Here is an 18,657-nt window from a genome sequence, read left to right as displayed (position 1 = left end):
TCCCAGAGATGCACAAAATAATTTAATTGGTTCTCTTATGAACACAAGAACCTCTTTAGATTTTGGAAAGGTGGAAGCTCCAAATGTAGAATATTAATATAGCAAAACTCAAAGCAGCCTTTCCAGAATTATTCTTTTTTCTGATCAGTCATATTAGTTCACATTCTATTATTCTGCTTTCCATCTTGATAGAGTAAAAAGAAATAGAAATTTCAATTTTGATTGCAAATCCAAAAGTCTTAAGGTGGTTAAATCAGAGATTTTATTGCACTATTTTAAATGTAAGCCATAAGAAAATTAAAGATTGAAATCCATGTGTCAAAAAACACAGAGTATTCAAACTTTGACTTTTTATACAGATCTGCTTTTGGTATACATTCCTGACTGGAACCTAAATAGTATCACTGAAAGTGTGAGCGCAGTAATATAAGAAAAACACCGTAGATCTAGTTGTGGATTTTCTTAATCAATTACTCATTTCCATGTAATTTATAACACTGTTTTCTAATTAACATAATGAGAAATAAAAGAGCATTGGGCAAAGCTGGACTATAATTATGTTACCCCCAAAGATAATAATTTGGAAGAATAATGGTGGTAGGTATGCATATTTTATTTCTACATTGTTAGTTAAGTTTTGCTTGATGCGTGAGTCAAGGTTACCCACATTTTGGCCTACCAATCACTGTGATTCTTGTTGTGAGAAATGTATTCTCATGTGTTGTTTTTTTTCTGCCACTGACACATAAAAAAGAGCATATGTACATGAAATATTTAGCAAAATATTTGGCAAAAAATGCTGTTTTGCCAAAGGCATATGATAATGAGATAAGGTTCTGTGCAACATTACAAAAGAGTGGTTTATGACATTAAATTATGTGGAACTATGGTTTCACATAATTTATTTTTTATATTATTATGTTAATTTCTATATTTTTAGGTTTTATTTACATAAATGCCCGGAAAACAGAGAAAAGAGAAAAATTGCAATTGATAATTGTGATCTGATTGTTTAAAATAATAAATTTATCTGTGCCACAGATACTTCATGGCTTATAGTATACAGTTCACGGCTTTAAGCACCAATTTTGACCTGCTAATGAAATTAATTTTAGAGTGTAGTATTATAAAATGTTGTGATTCAGACAAAGTTATAAATTGTTATTTATCCTACCTGATCAAAAAGCTGGTTCCTCACCACATATTTGAATGACTACAATGCTTTTCTTTCATTAGGATACTGATTAGAAAAAAACTTGTATAAAAACAGATGGGATTTTAAGACCCAAGCAGAGAAAAGCTAATGCTGGTTTCATGATTTTGCCCATTTGTTTTTCACAGTTGGAAAAACAAACAAACAAAACAAAACAACAACAAGAAAACAAAACAAAAAAAAACAACCTTCCAATTTGTAAACTTAGCAGTTAGTTCAGATTCTACTTTAGAACTTTAGAATTCCTTGTTTATAAAAGCACATTGCACAGTTTGCCACATTAGATGTCTCACACTTTCCATTTGTAAAGCTGGAAATTTAACAAGTTTAGCATTCCTTCTGCTTGATAAGATCTGTAAAATCTTTAGGGTGAAATATCGTACTGCATTCCAATTCTCAATATTTAATGCCTCTGATGACTCGACTCTCTTTGCTTAAAACTAGCAAATTATTGTCATATAAATAACAGAGAGGATCTATGTGAATTTGTCAGCACTGTTTCAATGTCTTACTAAACATGTAACTTCAATGAGGATATACTTCAGTTTCTTTCAATTAATAAGCCACTGATCACAAGGTAAGATAAACTCCTGAGTAGTATCCTGATTTCATGCTGAGCAGTACGTGAAAAATACATCCAGTTACACAAAAGTACACCCTAGATTCTTTATATGTATTACATAATACTAAACTAACTCTGCCTATATAGTTGTCCTTTCTTTACTTATGTTCAATACCAGATAATTTTTTTCAACTACTGGTTTCTGAAATCATGCAGATATTAAAACAGCTATTTTATTTTTTAATTTTAATTTTTTATTTTTGGGGGAATTTATGCTGACATCTTCCATTTAAAAGCGCCTGCTTTGCTGTTGTGTAACACTCAAGTTTGCTGTATATTCTCTTAAATTTGAAACAGCCTTCTTGTCAACCCCTGTTCAAGCAGCATGAAATCATAATTTTCTATGATTTCCATGTAAAATAAGTAAATGTTCATGAAACATCTGCCTTAATTTTATTGGGGAAGTTCATGAGTCATTAGATTTATTGGAAGGCATTTGCATTTTTATGTCCAAAATTATTAGTGAAACCATGTATGGTTGATTTTATTGGAAATTTTATATGAATGTGTCTCACATAGGTTTGAAATAAATAAATTCTTCCTCTCTGGCTTACCAGTTGCTACATTTTTGTTCTTTTGAACTGTGGAAATCACAGTTACATATAGTTTTTATGTATGACTGGCATATATACTCACACTGGGGAAGAAAATTTCCCTTCAACAAATATAAGGTATTCTTCCTTCCTCAGAGGAATTAGTCTTTGTATTTATTTCAAGGATTTGTCTTTGATTTTGGGGAACCAAGTAGTAACAGAACAATGGCAGGCATTACATTCAAGTCTCCTCAAATAGTAGATACTTCTATTTAGTCTTCTAGTTCATCTTTCTCCATTGGCTGTACAGTAGTCAGATTTCTGCTAATTCAAATAATGTGAATTGCCCACCACCCAGTTATGTGTGATTGTACAATATAGGGCAAATAGATCCGCCTTATATGCCAGAAGAAAAACTGCGATAGTTTCTTGCGTTTTGGAAGAAAATTACGGCTTCTAACCAGTGGCAATGTAGAAATTAAAATGAATTTTGAATAGGATGGTAATTTATGAAAGTTATGTATTGGTGCAAATTTAGAATAGGCTATGTATTAAATTTCCGTGAAGTCTATTTACTTAAACTTTACATCCAATGTGTAGCTTCGCTGATTTGCATATCACTTTTTATGCCTGTGACACCCAGAAAACAAATGAGGAAGAGGGATGGGCTCCTAGTTGGATGGTTATTCCTTAGCTTTCTCTAGGTTAAGGCACACAGGCAAACAGAGGTATTCGGTGCTGTTATAAGTCAAAAGAAAATGACAACTTTCCATCTCTGGGCAGGGCAGAGATTTATGTCATAATAACTCCAGCAGCTCTTTCTGGGCTGGCACATATCAGTCTTGGACTGACTCATAACTATGCCTACAGACATGTTCAAACGCAAACTTGAGATAGAAATCCTTGGAAGAGGAAAAATCATGAGAGACTTCGTATGTTGGTAGCATGTCAAAAAATGATACTTGGCTTCAGGGAATTGTCCAGAACTAGTCATAATAAATCTATGGAGAGGCAAAAGATATAATATGATGAAAGAAAAATGGATGAATAGAACTTGAATGGATTCTGCAATTTCACAATGTCAGGATGGATAGTAGTAGTGGAATTACTAGCACACTGATGTGAACATATGTCAGACTGACAAGGAATACGTTGACTCAAACAACTAGAAGACAAAACAGAATAGGGAGTAAACGACTCAAGTCAAAAGCTGTAAGGTTTATGAACCTTCACTCTGTGGAGACAGAATGACAGACTGTTCAGCTTAACTTTCTCTTATAGACAGCTTCTTTTTCCCCTTACAGCTGGAAAAAAACATCAGTATTAACTAAGGAGGAGGTGCATGACCATCAAAGACCCTTGTTGAAAACTCCTGAATTGTCTAGATACAACTGGGTTGCTATCCTGAGGACAATCTCAGACCTAAAGTAATATAACCTAAAGTATATAACGATGAAAATGCACATTTCCCTTTGTTGATCCCTCACCCATGGAGAAAGATATGAGACTCAAGACAACATGTGATCTGAGGAAATGGTGAAATCTCTCTCCCTACATATCTCTCTTGTCTTTTTCTTGATCTTTTACTAATTTCTCTTTATTTTCCATTACTTAAATTTGCCTTAGAGTAGTTGATAAGGAAAAAACATGTACGTTAATACCCTTATCCATTATGCTTACTAATTGTTGTTAGAAAGTTGTCTTATTTTGTCTCAAAGTGGTTGATTAATTGTTCTTAGAAAGCTCAATAAACTGTCTTGTATTGTTCCTCTCAGCCTCTGTCTGACTCCATCATTCCTGCAAAACCTGTCTAGTGCTCTATCTGGGAGATTTCAAAGATTCATCTTCCTCCCAATTCATTGAGTGAGATGAGGCAACATATATCAGATTTTACATCTAGGCTGCTTTCTACACCTCTCTTTATATCAATCCATACCTAAGGTAAAATTTATGTCGTTTTTCCTCTACAGCATATCTGAGGGTTTTGTTTTTCTTTTTAATTCTTCAAGCAATGCTTTGGTCATTTATTTTTCTTTAGTTCTTCACTAGAACCAGGCTTCCTAACTGGGACATCATTCACTGTGGAGAAGTTAAAATAGACACTAATATTCTAAAAATGTAAGACATAATAGAAATAATTGGAATTATTTGACCACGTCGTTCTGTTATTTTGAACAGGCAGTAGAGGTGGGGTAAGATCCCTAAACATATAGCTGAATTGGATGGCAACCAACATTGGTAGATTTTCTTACTGTTCTGATGAGAACGGTGAAAAATCACTGCTAGATTTGAATCCATCTTTTTTAGGAAAAATGAACTGCATGATGTTATTGACTTTGCTCTCTCTTATTTCCTTCATCTTCAAATTCACTATTATCATTTCCATCAGTTCATTTCATTCTGCATTAATAATGTAGCTTTATTTAAATTGCATTAATATGTGGTTTTGAACAAAAAAGTATTTTGCACACTAGCATGCTAGAAAATCCTGACACAGTTGCGCATTGGCTTCATGAGTTTCATTCATGTCTATAGAAGTGTTCATATATATGGAAACCTAGTGAGTCTGCAGGTGGGCTTAGATATCTGGGCAGATTATATCATCAAAAATTCAGTTTCTGAAGTTTCAATTTTCCTGGCATTTTCATCTGCTATTCCTGTAAATATGCTTAGAATACGTCAATAAATTTTATACCCTTTTCAGAAAGAAGTAAATTAAATACTTAATTCAGTAAAATGAATCACAGAATTATAGAATGTCTTAGATTGGAAGATCATCTCTTTCACACCCTCCTGCTGATAGCAGGGTTGTCACCCACTAGATCAAGTCACCCAGGGGAATGAAGTGGAAATTAATTGTCTCTCACATACACAGTATATACAGAGAAGAGTGTGTCAGAGTCAAAACGATTTTTGAACTTAAGTCATAATGCTTTAAGCTTAAGATATGTTCACGTGTATATTCCTTCTTGTAGCAACTTAAACATCTTTCAGTGCTCAACTACCTCATGTTTCATGTGAGCAACCAAGGATATAAAGAGTACTTTATGTTCTTGAATTATTTAGAGGCAGTGTAAATATAACTAATAACTATTCTAATCACTAGATAATTACTATGTTGTTAAAGATTTTTTGTAATGACAGTCAAACTTCCATGAGTATCTTCCTGTTTTTAGGTAAATTGCCTTCTCTGTATCTAGGGCTCTGTTACAAATGTCCAGGTATCAGCCATTTGTAGTGAGATTCTAATTCTCTTCCTCCATATGCTTAGAGTCTGAGCCCGATATAACTTTTTTTTCTTCATATTGAATGGCTCTTCACATGTATAAGTAATTGACTTATTGACATTGACTTCAACTGTTTCTATTTCAGAGGTAATACTTCTATAGAAAGGGGTTGCTAAGAGAAGTGATTGCATATAATTGATGACACATCAATGTCAGCTATTTAAATAAAGCTAGTGAGAGAAATGAATCAATATGCAATCCTTATTGCAACAAGTAAAAGATGGGACGGGGTAGGAGTTGAGTAATCTCAAGCAAACATGGGCCATAATTTGGTTACTTGGTTTTCTTTGCAAATGACTAGCAGCATGCTTTATGACTGCTCTTATCAGTGCTTGGCACCTTTCCCTTTCATCCTATTCCCGAAAACCATGGATATAAAATGTCTTAGGCATTCTTTTTAATGTGTGACAGAAAAATATGTAAACTGATGCATTTCTATTTATCTGTGTGAATGGTTGATTCCACAGTAAATGCACATTCTTGTGAGTCACCTCTGGTATCCCATCCTCATCACTTTACCTGCATATGGTTATGTCCCACTTACATAAAGGTGGGAAATTTGTCTGTTAATTAAAATTCTTGAACTGACTCTTGTTAGCAGCCACTTTCTACTGTTTCAGATAAACATGGCTCTAGCATAAAATGTTGAGCATTTTCTTAATATACACAAATATGAGAATATTTGACATTTTTTGGTATTGTTTTTAAACTGACAAAAGAGTCATTTCTGAAAGACACCATAACATTGCTGTAAAAAGTAAGTTTTATTTGAAGAAAAATAAAATTGAAATCATTTTTAATCTCCTGCTTTTTGCACTCTGTTCACCCTTTCATCTAAGATGATATTTAATATTACTCTTCAACAATGATGTCAAATGAAGAAAAAAATACCAGAAGGGTTATTTTAACATGTAAGGAAAATTAATATTCTTTGTAAATATTTCACCATAAGATATTCAATACCTTAGTTTGTCTTTCAATCACCTGGCACATTTTAGGTACATGTTTGACATAGAGTCAACCTGATCTCTTTCTATTTATATCATTTATATAAGAGCTATTTCCTCGGAACTCACCTGAGTTCCCTCTTGTATCTACCCATCTGACTGGATGAATCTGTTTTCTTCTTTCTGATTCCTAGATTTTAAGTGTTTTGAGACAGGCACCATTCTTCTAATGCTTTCTTTGCCTGGTAGATAATGAAGTTCTAGAGAGTAAAACAATTCCTTTAACAGAGTGTATCTCTGTCTAAAGACTGTGACTCACAAGCTCAAAATTATTTTAACTGGAGCAGTTTAAGAAGTTAGTGCCTCCATCTCTTTACCTCCTCCTCTTATGGAAATTAAATCCCTTATAGTAGGAGTGACAGTAGCAAACCCCATGCCACTTCTTCATCTACCTCAATTTAACAAACTAATGTTTTAGTTTATCATTTGTCATCGTCCAGTGATTTTGTTCAATGTTCAATGTCATGAATTAGGACAGCTAAGGATCTAACATCTATTTCCTTCTGCTATTCTGGTTTGGGGTAATAAATTTTGATTGGAGCAAGATGGAGACTTTGGAGTTGTAAAATTTTAAACTGTAAGACTAAATCAAAGGGTACAAGTAAAAGCCTTCAGTCTTGCAGTTTCTTTGATATAAATACAAAAATAGTACAAAATGTTATAATCCCTACAGACACAAAGCATTCATTTATAATTAGTATGGATCATTAGAACACAGCTTGAAGGACTGTGCATTATTAATTTCATCTTCTTCACATTTTAAACTACTGATTTTCTTTAAACATTTATTTCAAGTTGTTTTAACTTTCTCATCATAGTTCTGAGGTATGGATTCAGTCATTAATGCTAAACGTCATTATTCGTTGTTGTTCAAAGATTTTTCAGGTATAAATTTTTCAGGTGATCACTGATCAGTGCATTTAGTATACTTGTGAAGAATTAAACCAAACACAAAACAAGTATTCAAGATGTTATTTTGACAGAGCATCAGACAGGCATGATGTTCTGTAACTATATTTTCAAACAGAATTATAGTATATAAATCAGTATTATTCTAATTAAGAGTTTTTAACTATCCGGATGTCTAGCTCACTCTGAGATCTACTACTAGTTTGTGGCTTTATTTCCAATTTATTCTTGTTCCTGGCCTTTTATCCCTTAGTTGCATAGTAGGAAGTAGAGAAGACGGATACACCATAGCACTGAAGTCATGTTTCATAGGAGTTTTCCTCCTCTTTCTCTTCCTCATTTAGATATAGAGTCTATAAACAACAGCCTAGGAATGTTGGCTGTGACTGATATTTTACCACTTCTATTCTTTTCATAACATTAGGCAATTTTGTTCCAAGAAAAAAGGATCTGACATTAGATAGGGGAACAAACTTCACTGAGGTGGATCTAGCTGAACACCCACACAGACAGGATAGTGAACTGCATTGCCAAAAAGCATGACAATAATTCCCTTAAGGTATTGGATAAGGATAAGGTAAAGTGCAGGGTTCGGGGCAGAGACTTATCTTCACAAGGCTGGGAATCTTCATCGGCTGCTCTTCAAAAGGCATCTAGCTTTATCATCAGCAGTGCAGGATTAATTATTACTGTGGCTATAAAGAACATTATGTATCTAAAATATCTTTAAAGCTCATGAACTGTTTAATCAGACTGAAAATTCTTATAGAGAATAAGATAACACTGAGTGCTGAGTTTTTTAGCTAGTCTGGGTTTCAAAGGTTTTGAAGAAAAAGACTAGAAAAAAAAGTTGATCAAAGTTAAAGGGAAAAAAAAAAAGACAACCATCAACCACTTCCTCTTCTTGAATCCTTATGAGTTGAGAAACCACTCTTTTTATGTATTTTCATACAATTCACTGCACTCTCAGACAGCTATCTTGAACTTCTTTAGGTAGTAGAAGCTGTATAAAGCTTGAATTCTTCTTATAATTTACTCTCACTTTATGAGTGGGGGAGAACTCATCCTCATTCTTACACTTGGCCCAATTTATTTCTATTGTAAATGAAAGCTGTTCTTTTGGCTTAAGAAAAGTTGTACCCATTCCAACAAGCAGAAAATCCTAGCCATTATTTTAAACTATAAATGATGCAAAGGATTTTCATAATAAAGTAGTGCATCATAGGAAGTTTCCTGTTTCTCATTTGAAAAAAAGCAAAAATTTCCCTTTGCATTGCTGTACATGTGTCAAGTAATAAACAAGCTGTGTTCCGAAGCAAGGAAATCCCATCACTTATTTCAAGAACAGGTCCTGTCACATATGCTGCAATCTCTGATGACCCAGTGCAAGCTGCCTGATTGTGTAGCAGTGAAAAGCAATCTGAGTTAACAGACAAGCAACTCATAAACAGCCTCTTTTTTTCTTCCTTTTATCTTTCTTTTTTATTCTCTCTGTCTTTATTAACCATGTGCTGCATCTGCAACCTTTTATGCAGTTAACTACCAAAGAAAGTAATATCATACATGCAATACAGAATGACTTTGCAGTTGTTCTGCTACCTGGGATACTCCTATGGGATTCCCTCCCCCCCAGTTTGTTTAAAAGGTAGTGGTAGCGTGAGTATGAAAGGTTAATTTTAAAATATCTAAAAGAAAGGAAGAGATGTGAGTAAGTAGCAATGGTAGATGAATTGACAAATACATTGGAAAGGTTACTAAAAAAAAATAGGAAAGATCTCAGCTTTGGATTAGTTATTTCATGTTTCATTATAAATACCAATACTTTATAGAGGAATACATTTTAAAGGGGAAATACTACATATTAAAAGTCAGAATTCACGATTATCTCAAAAAATATTGGCATAACTAAGGATGTAAATAATCTCTTATCTCAGAGAGAGTATGTTTGAAGCAAAGTAAAATCAGTACTGTCTGGCATGGGCATATGGTAATGAACAACTGCTAAAACTCTGAACAGCAGAAAATGAACACAGACTGACTGGGAATAGAAAGGCATAGGAAGGTGACAATGTAGTATCAGTGACTGGCAATGTCGGTGATTTAGAAAAAAAAACATAGATACTGTTTTGCATGACAGGAGTTACAATTTCAGATCCACTAAAAATTATTGCTGAATTCAGCTAGACTAAGCACCAGGAATAGGAGTTGAAATTCTTGTGTTGATTTATTTTAACAGCAAGTAGACTGAATGAGATATTATTATTATTATTACATTTCATTTGGAAATCCTAGCCTAAAACCAATGTTTTTAATGCTGCGAAGACACCATGCTTTGTCAGTGAAATAATTTGGAGCAGAATTTGGAGCTCTGAAGAAGCTTACAGCTTCAAGGTCAACTACTAAATGCCTAACAGGGCTTCTTCTATTATCATGGATATAATTTATTCTGTACTTACAAGAAACTAACTAACTAAATAAAATAAAAAAAGGACTGGCTTCATTTCAGGAATAGAGAACTAAATGTAACTTTCAAATAAAAATAGAGATTACATTGTATACAGATATAAAAGAGGATAGTCCTTGCATAATGCTTTTGAAATCATTTCTGAGAACTTTTCGTTACATTTCAGAAATAGAATAAAACATTCATTTAGTTTTTTCTTTCACGTACCTTAAGAATACAGATACTTCACTTTTTACTATAAAACAATCACAACAACAGCTGGTGCCTCCCAGTCTTGCTTCTGAAAAAAACAGCCTCAAAAGCTAGAGTCTCCTTCTTCATGAAGCAAGCAGTAATGTTAGCTGTTACCTTGGTAAAAGCTAGAGCAGAGCTTTGTCTCTTCGCTTTAAAAAGATTTGCAACATAAATAAATAAAATAACAACAACAACAATAATTATAATAATACAGAAATTGTTTTATGTCCCAGAAGATTCCAAATTCAACAACAACAAAAAAAAATTTAAGAGATGGATAATAAAAAGTTCCTGGATTGAACAGATAAAAGTGGAGGCTGGAAGGAATGTTGTCTGTTTATCAGTATCAACAGACTCAAGAAACAGGTTCTCATCCTCTTCTTTTGCATTCACACCTGATTATCATCTTTTTGGTCTATCTGTCTTAGATAAAGACCTTCTTCTGCTCTGTGCTCCTTTTCAAGTTACTCAATCCAATATTGCCATTCACAGAAACAGTTTTGACATGCAGTTAGGTCAATAGTTGAGTTTCTTACTTCAGGAAAGAACAAAAGGCTGCAGGGTACCTGCAAAGTCTGAATGCAAACAGTCAGAAAATAGGTCTAACGTCACTTCTTCGTTTGTAGGTATTCCCTGTTATGTCAGACTGATCTTCATGAGTCTGAAAAGCAACTAATGGCTTTGAGTGCTTTAACAGAATATTGGCAGAACAGGAAGAGTTTTGCGTATATAGACATTTTCAGCATCTCAGATTTTGCAGACCTTTGTGTTCCTACAAGTGTTGAGACTTGAATGCAACCAGACTAAGATTAGATTCCTTTTGCCTGAATTCTTTGCAGTTTCTGAAGCCCAGTTAATTGAAACATTCAATAGAGTTGCAAGACCCTGTGTTAACTGCACTTTTACCTTTGGTCTTAAATACATTATGAATTATGCAGGAAAAAAGTATCTGTCACTCCACTACAGGGCATTTTCTGGATGTATGCAGATTAGCCTGCCAAATTGCTCAAATTCCTATTATGATGTGATGATTTACTTAATTTGATGCAGCACACGAATATAAAATGAAAGGGTCAAGCTGTATTGATTTTTGCTTTCCTGACTTCTTTTTTTTTGTTTTTGTTTTTGCTTTTTTTACTTTGAAATAGATGTTTAATGCTTCTCGGTGTACTATCTGGAAACTATTTGTGAGATTAGTTTTTTTTAGCTTTCTTTCTATACTAAATCTTCATTGACCTAACACTAATAAATATTTTTTCCACGCACGTAACATTTTTCTGAGCAGCACAAAATGCTGAATGAACTTCATAACGCATAGCCTCTCATAGTTATTCTTACAGATATTATTTCTGAGTAAAAGGGAAGAACGGCAGAAACATTCAGGTCGGAAATGCCAATATTCAAAATGACAGTGATTATCAGCTACTTTTGTGGAGCTATCTATAAATATTTATTGCTATAAAAAATCTAGAATTCCGCAGTGCTTTTCAGAATGGAAGGAGTTAATTACAGTGGTATCTATCACAAATAAATTCAAAATATTTGTGTGATCAAAGCCAGTCTTTCTTAAATTAGTCATTGAGTTCTTAAGAAATAGTTTAATATTTTTTTCCCAGTAATTTCACAGTCATATTTCCCTCTGCTGTTAAAGTTTTGTTTGTTTGTTTGTTTGTTTTCTTGTTCTTTGTTTGCAATAGTCTGTGAACATGGCAATAAAATTTACTGCTAGCCAATAAATATGTACTATTTCTCTAACACTGGACAATATTTAATACAATTGCCTACAATTAGAAGTGCTTCAAACAGTATCAGAGAAGTCAATGTATTAGTCAACATTAATAAACACATCTCAGTCAGGCATTAAGTTTTTCAAACATAAACATCTGGCTAATAATGATAAATTTCAATTTAATCTTATTTCTGTGTGGTATGTTGTATGGATGCTTTGCTTACATGAAATGTAATCATACAACTATTTTATGCTTAAACGTACAGTTAGCATGATGCTGAAGAAGAGTTTCTCATTTGATGATATAAGGAGATCGCATTGATTAGACAATATATAAACAAAGTATTCCTTCCTAACTTTGCCATCTCATTTTTGTTATTCTGAAGTCTCACAACTGAAGTCTTGCCTTCCTCAGCCTTGAAATTCCATAGAATTAAGTCCCCCACCTGCTCGTGCTTTTTCGGTATTTCTATCTGCATAGACTAACTGTGAAACGCAGAGAAATGTAGAATGCCCCATGGATTGAAAATCAGGACTACATATAATCAAGAAAAGTAAACTAAATCTTCATTCTCAAAAGTTAAGCTGATATTCATAAAAAATATCACCAGTAATTACTGTGTAGTGAGTGACCATTAAATTGAAATTAAGCCAAATATGGATTCCCGGTCTACCCTTTGTTTCTTCCGTAAATGAATTAATAAATTAATTGTATTTTAATATGTTTAAGTTTTGAATTACATATGATTGGGATTGGCTGTACATGATCCACAGAAACCTATGTTCAAGGAAAAGGTTACAGAGACATTTTTTGTCAGGTTTTTACCAGGAACTTTCCAGATAATACCTTACTGGCTTTCAAGTAACAAGTGCCCACTGACTATGCAATATATCTGTTGTGCTAAAAGTATAAACAACATTACATATGCAACTATATATCTGAAATGATTTAATGGATTAGCTGTTGTAAACACATTTTGGCCCCAGAATGGTGTAATCTATAGCAATACAATTCATAAACTTGTGACTGCTTTAACCAATTTCACACTGAATTAAACAGAAACTAGATCTTTCATTTTATGGACAAGTCTGCTACTGGAAATGCATGAGTCCAATGGAAAATAAACACAATATACATTTATATGAAAGGAAAGTAGTGGTAGAATGATGATTTTCCATCATTTGAAACATTTCTTTGCTTCTAAAAGCCAGACATTTTTTTTAAGAGATAAAAATTCAAGTGGCTCAATTTCAAGGAAAGGGGAATAAAGGTAAGTCTTCAATCAGTCAGTCAATAAAAATATACAATAAATGTATATGTGCATCATCTTTTCTAATAATAATCAGATTGTTCCTCTCTGTAAATGAAATATATTTTCCTTATTGAAATGTTTTTTTTTTAAGACTATATCTGTGAGATGAAATTGATTTTATAACAGATGTGCTATGAAATTTGTTGTATTCCTAGTTTTGATGTTGATAACATAGCATTTACTAGCACTAAAATGATATAATAAAACAAATGAAATTAGCTTAGCGTGTTTTATACTAGGCTGTGATCTCCTTCTTAAACTGAGCCCCGAGTTTAAACAGAAGTAACCCAGGAACGTTAAAATGTGCATAGATTAATCTATAGAAAAACTTTGATAATTTATGATGTCTAAAACCTGCTTATATTTAGAAGTCTTGTTCATTTTGAAAATAGGACTGACAAATTACACCAAAAGTTAGAGAATTGAAAGTTAAGTGACTGGTCTACGTTATGCTAGGAGGAAATGTGTTTTACTTCATTTATAGCAAATAGTCATCTTAAAATAAGATGAACTGCTCATTGACATGCTTCTCTCTCCATTCACAATAGGAGAAACTAAGCTTTGCTTAGAGATCTAACATTAGATGAATGAAGCTGGTATGGATTAATTCCAAAAATAGGAATTTGGGTTTCTAGTATTTTCTTCCCAGAAGCTGATTTTTCAGCTGTTGGGAACTAAGGAGAAAGAAGGAGAGACAGGGCTGCAAAGATGGAGGAATAAAAGAGCACCAGACTTCTAGCCACAACTGGTTACCTTGTTGAGTTAGTTTCCTTTTACATGCTGGTAAGCAATCAAATGAAATGCTCAAAATGCTTTACCATACCTGATTGTGGACTTTGTTTGGGGATTTTGGCTGCTGCTTCAGGGCTGGAGGTGGCACGTACACGTTGATTGGCAGGGTTATGGATGCTACTTGGAATAGCTGCTGAGATGTTTTTGCGAGGTTTCATGTCTTGCAGCCACATTGGAGATGCCTCAAAAGCCTGCATTCGCCGAGAGTGGCTGTTAGCATTGACTTTGAGATATGCTTGGGCCTTGTATTCCTGAAGATCTCCATAGTTGGCATCAGTCACCCTGCACTCATACAAGCCTTCATCTTTTTTCCTTACTTTTGAAATCTGCAGCTTGTGGGAGATGTCATTCCCTTGTACTTTCACTGTCTACAAATTTTCAAGGAAAACAAAACAAAACAGAAAAACATGGAATCAGTTATTATTTTTTCACTGGGAAGATATAGAGACTGTCCAGAGAAGATCATATGCCGAGTCAGTCAGTGGTGTAATTGTGCTTACTGCAGGGAACTTACGTCAAAGATGAGTTTGATTATTTATATCTAGAAGACTGTCTGACATCTTCTTTTCCAAACTGTCTGCACCATGTTAACTGGACTCAGACAAACAACTGAAAATATCATATTCATTCCAATTAATTTCTTCAGTTCATAAGCATTCTTAATGAGCTTTTTCACATAAGATCTGTGTATTTCGTTGGTTAAACATTTTCAGTTAGTTGGCTGTATTGAATAATTCAGCTTTTGAACTAGTGCATTTACAATTTTGTTGGAGGTATTTGCCAATATTTAAAGTTATTTAAACTTCCTTAATAACTATTAATTAGATTAGCTTGTAGTCCTCACTTCATTGAGACTGCACTTTCGGAATTCAATTTATCTCTTTGGTGTGTCCAAACCTTTGGTCTTTATTAACCACAACAAGAAATCTTGTGTCAGGTAGTTTCTTTTGTCTCATTTATTTAACTTGTATACTTATTAGAAGTCATATATCATTTCCGTTATTTAACAATAGAAAGCAGCATGTATTCAAGATCATGTTAAAAGCCATAAGCTAAAATCAGGATTCTGATTTATCTTTAATTGTTTCTAATATCTGAGGTTAATATAACATATTTTTGTCCCGAATAATTAAAGGATGCCTCAGAAAACTGCATCCAGGAATGTCTGATAGATATTAAGATGCATTAAGAAAGGTAACACAAGTTCTTTTCTGTATGTTCACCACCTCTGAGAATTTATTTAATTAATTGGCTCTTCTGTCTAGATTAATATCTATTACCCCACTGGAAGCCAGTTAAGAGAGATTCAGTGGGAACAAGCACCACTTTAATACCACTCTCATAAAAACATGTATCCACATGTTTCTGCTATACTATTAATAACAGGCAGTGGGGAAAAGTCAAGGTAATGAATATGTAACACGTTACAGAAATGGGCAACCGTTAGATTAAAACTAGACATGTGTTATTGGTGATTATTCAACACATTGCTTCTGATAACTTGGTTTACTCTAGTCACTAATGTTGGCAACATACTTATTCTGCCTGCTTGACAAACAGAAGATGAATACTTATGAATGCATTATATAGACCCTGAATGGTCTTTACAACTGGAAGCTGGAAACTACAGTGTTTTCAGGTCTGAATTTATAATTGACTGAGTTGAACATATGGACTGCATTTTTTCAAGCATAACATATGCAACATTAATTACACATGTGGGTCTCCTCAAAAACAGTGCCTCCAAAATACTTCCAAGGAAACTACAACAATTACAAATAGCACAATAAGACTATTTCATAAAGGATATTTTTCAACATAATCACCACCACTAGCACATTCATCAGCCATGAACAAAAGCCTGCATACTGTGTTCACAAAAATTTGCATGAGTAGGTGGCCCACTAATTCACAGCTATTATGACAGTATCATTGCCAGGAAATATTGCCCACGCAATTCATTTTTCAGCAAACTGAACAGATGGAAGTCAAAAGGCACTGGATGCAGACTACATGGTGAGTGGGGTAGGACAGTCCAGCCAAGATTGGCAATCTGCACTATGGTCTTCCAATTGGTATGAGGCCTAAAATTGTCGCATTTCAAGAGAAAAGTTGTCTTCTTCTCTGGTCTGACTCTGGAAGTTTGAGCCTTCAGCTTAGTCAGCATGGTTTGTCTGAGTTCCAGGAAATCCAGAAGGATCACTCTTTTCCTATCCCAAAAGACAGTGCACATCACTTAACTCACCAAGGGCTGAATCCTGAAACTTTTATTTGATAAATTCACGTATCACCACTCCATGGACTACTGTTTTGACTCCAGCGTGCAGTGCTGATATTACATCTCTCACCAGTAAGAATGTGATCCAGGAAACCTTCAATCTTATATTAATTCAATAAGTCCTGACAAACTTGCATATGATGTTCTTTCTGTTCCTGTGTGAACACTGATGGGACCCATCTGGTGTAAACTTTGTGATATTCCATTGTTGTCACCATCACTTCCAATGCACTGCAGCTAATATTCCCTGGTCATAATTTGCTGATCTGCAATGATGAGTTGATTAAGACTCTTCATTTTGTGGTGTGACAGCTGTGCATGCCCATCTGAAACATGGCTTGTCTTTCACATCACTGTTGCCACTGCTGAAATACACAACCCACCACCTCACTGTGTTCTCATCCACTGCTTGGTCTCCATAAACGGTCAGCAAGTGTCAATGAATGGCACTGATGTTATGGGCTGACATAATAAAAAAGAAGGCGTTACTTTTGGAGCATCCCTCGTAGAATGTGCCGGATAGTTATTTCAGTCATACTCAGTAACAATGTATCTCGACTGAACAGCTCATATTTGGCTAAAAGATTAAAAATTTCATATGAGCTACATGAATGGAAAGAAAATCTGCAGGTCATAATCGTCCCCTATTTGACTCCATGCAATATCTACAATGTTAACAGTAGAGCACAAACAGAAAATAGAATAAGTTTTTGGGTTTGCACTTGAAATTTAGAAATTATCTCACTTAAAACTATCAGAAGCAGCGTATTTCAGTACTGTTTAAAAAATCAGTACATATTTTACTTATCTCTTTTAAGAACTAATGTATTTGAAAATTTACTTTCCTTTTCATGAAGATACTTTCCTTCATGGGTAGTATTTTTATGCCATCAAGAAAAAAAAAGAAGTCTACATTTGCCAAGTGTATTTAGTCTGTCACCCTAATGTATTATGCAAGCTTATAAAAACATTGTATAAATACCCCATCCTAAATTATTACCATACATATTAAAAGAGAGATTAAACTTGAAGGATGGGGAAAGCTTTACCAGCCATACTGTGTTACAGACCTTCTTGATTACTATGCAGATATTGAATACATTGGCTACAATACAGAATAAATCGGCTCCTAGCACAAAGTCTAGGATAATAGTATCCAAAGGCTGCATGTAGTAATGCATGTTGTTTGTAATTTGTCTATTGTTGTTTGTAATTTGGTCTACAAATGTAGCTGAAGATATGATCCGTGACACAAATATTGATTGTGGTGAAAAGTATCATAGAAAATGTAAGTAACATTAGAATATGTAAAGTATATATAAAAAAATGTGTGTATTCAATTTTAGAAATACCCTTCAGTTATATCTAGATGCACTTAGACTTTATGTATTTACTAGGCTATCTGTTCATGGGCATGGAAGAGGAGAAAAATGAAGGATTTAATGGAAATTATTTGATTGTATCTGTTGCAAGTTTTACTGGTAGTTAGAACCTTGACTACACTCCCTAAGAGATTGTGCCTGAGAAAGGGAAAAATCCTTTGGACTCTGAAGAAGTATTCTTGTTTCAATATTTACTAAGTATTTGTGTCTTTCCACTGCAGTGAGCATAATCCCACCACGGTACATATCTTGGGTTGCCATATGAAGATTTTGAACTCTTCTAAGGTCAAGGAGCCATTTTCGTGCCTGACTTGGGATATGGGTATGTTGAGGAAGGCCCTTGCATCCTTGTCTTGGACAAGGGTTGCAGAAAAGTTGATCATAGTTTTGTTGACAAATTTTGGTTTAATATCAAAACAGTAAGTAGTGTCAGCATCCCTCTTTCCTCAAAAAGAGATTCGTTAGCAAGACCTCTCTCTCAGCAGACTTTACTCCCAGTAGGGAGGTGTTGTCCTCAGAGTGAACGAGCCCCCAAAATAGCTTAGGAGTGCTAAATCAAACTCAACAGTATCCAGAGATAAATGCAATCAAGAAACAGCACGATGGGCAAAGGCTGTCTGCTTCGTGTCGTGGAAACAGGTTCTACCAAAGCTCTACCGCTAGGGCCATCCCTGCAGAGACCTTCATGCCCAAGGGTCCCCAGGGGAGCAGACTTCCTAACGCCTGCCGGCAGCGCCCAACTCGGCTCTGAGTTAGGAAGCAGTCGACCGAACAGCGGGCTGGGGGCACCACTTACGCTTATCTTCGTGCCGTCGCTCTCCAGGTCCCGTTCGGGTAGGAGTTCCACCTGCAGGGAAAGGAGGGTCGCCGTAGGTCTCCGGCCCCCGCACCGCC

General features: G+C 34.6%; 1 protein-coding gene across 3 annotated transcripts in view; it reads right to left on the bottom strand.

Annotated features, from left to right (window-relative positions):
• The window catches only part of VSTM2A (V-set and transmembrane domain containing 2A), a 28,836-nt gene that overhangs the window by 3,460 nt on the left and 6,719 nt on the right, over positions 1–18,657 (bottom strand). For all 3 annotated transcript variants that reach the window (XM_010708566.1, XM_010708567.1, XM_010708569.2), the window contains exons 3-4: positions 18,560–18,610; positions 14,135–14,471 (exon numbers count right to left, since the gene is read on the bottom strand). In XM_010708566.1, the coding sequence (XP_010706868.1) occupies positions 14,135–14,471; positions 18,560–18,610 (388 nt within the window). The remainder of the gene's footprint in view (positions 1–14,134; positions 14,472–18,559; positions 18,611–18,657) is intronic.

Source organism: Meleagris gallopavo, chromosome 3, assembly GCF_000146605.3.
Source record: "Meleagris gallopavo isolate NT-WF06-2002-E0010 breed Aviagen turkey brand Nicholas breeding stock chromosome 3, Turkey_5.1, whole genome shotgun sequence".
Lineage (NCBI taxonomy): Eukaryota > Metazoa > Chordata > Aves > Galliformes > Phasianidae > Meleagris > Meleagris gallopavo.
This window is presented reverse-complemented; position numbering and strand designations above follow the sequence as displayed.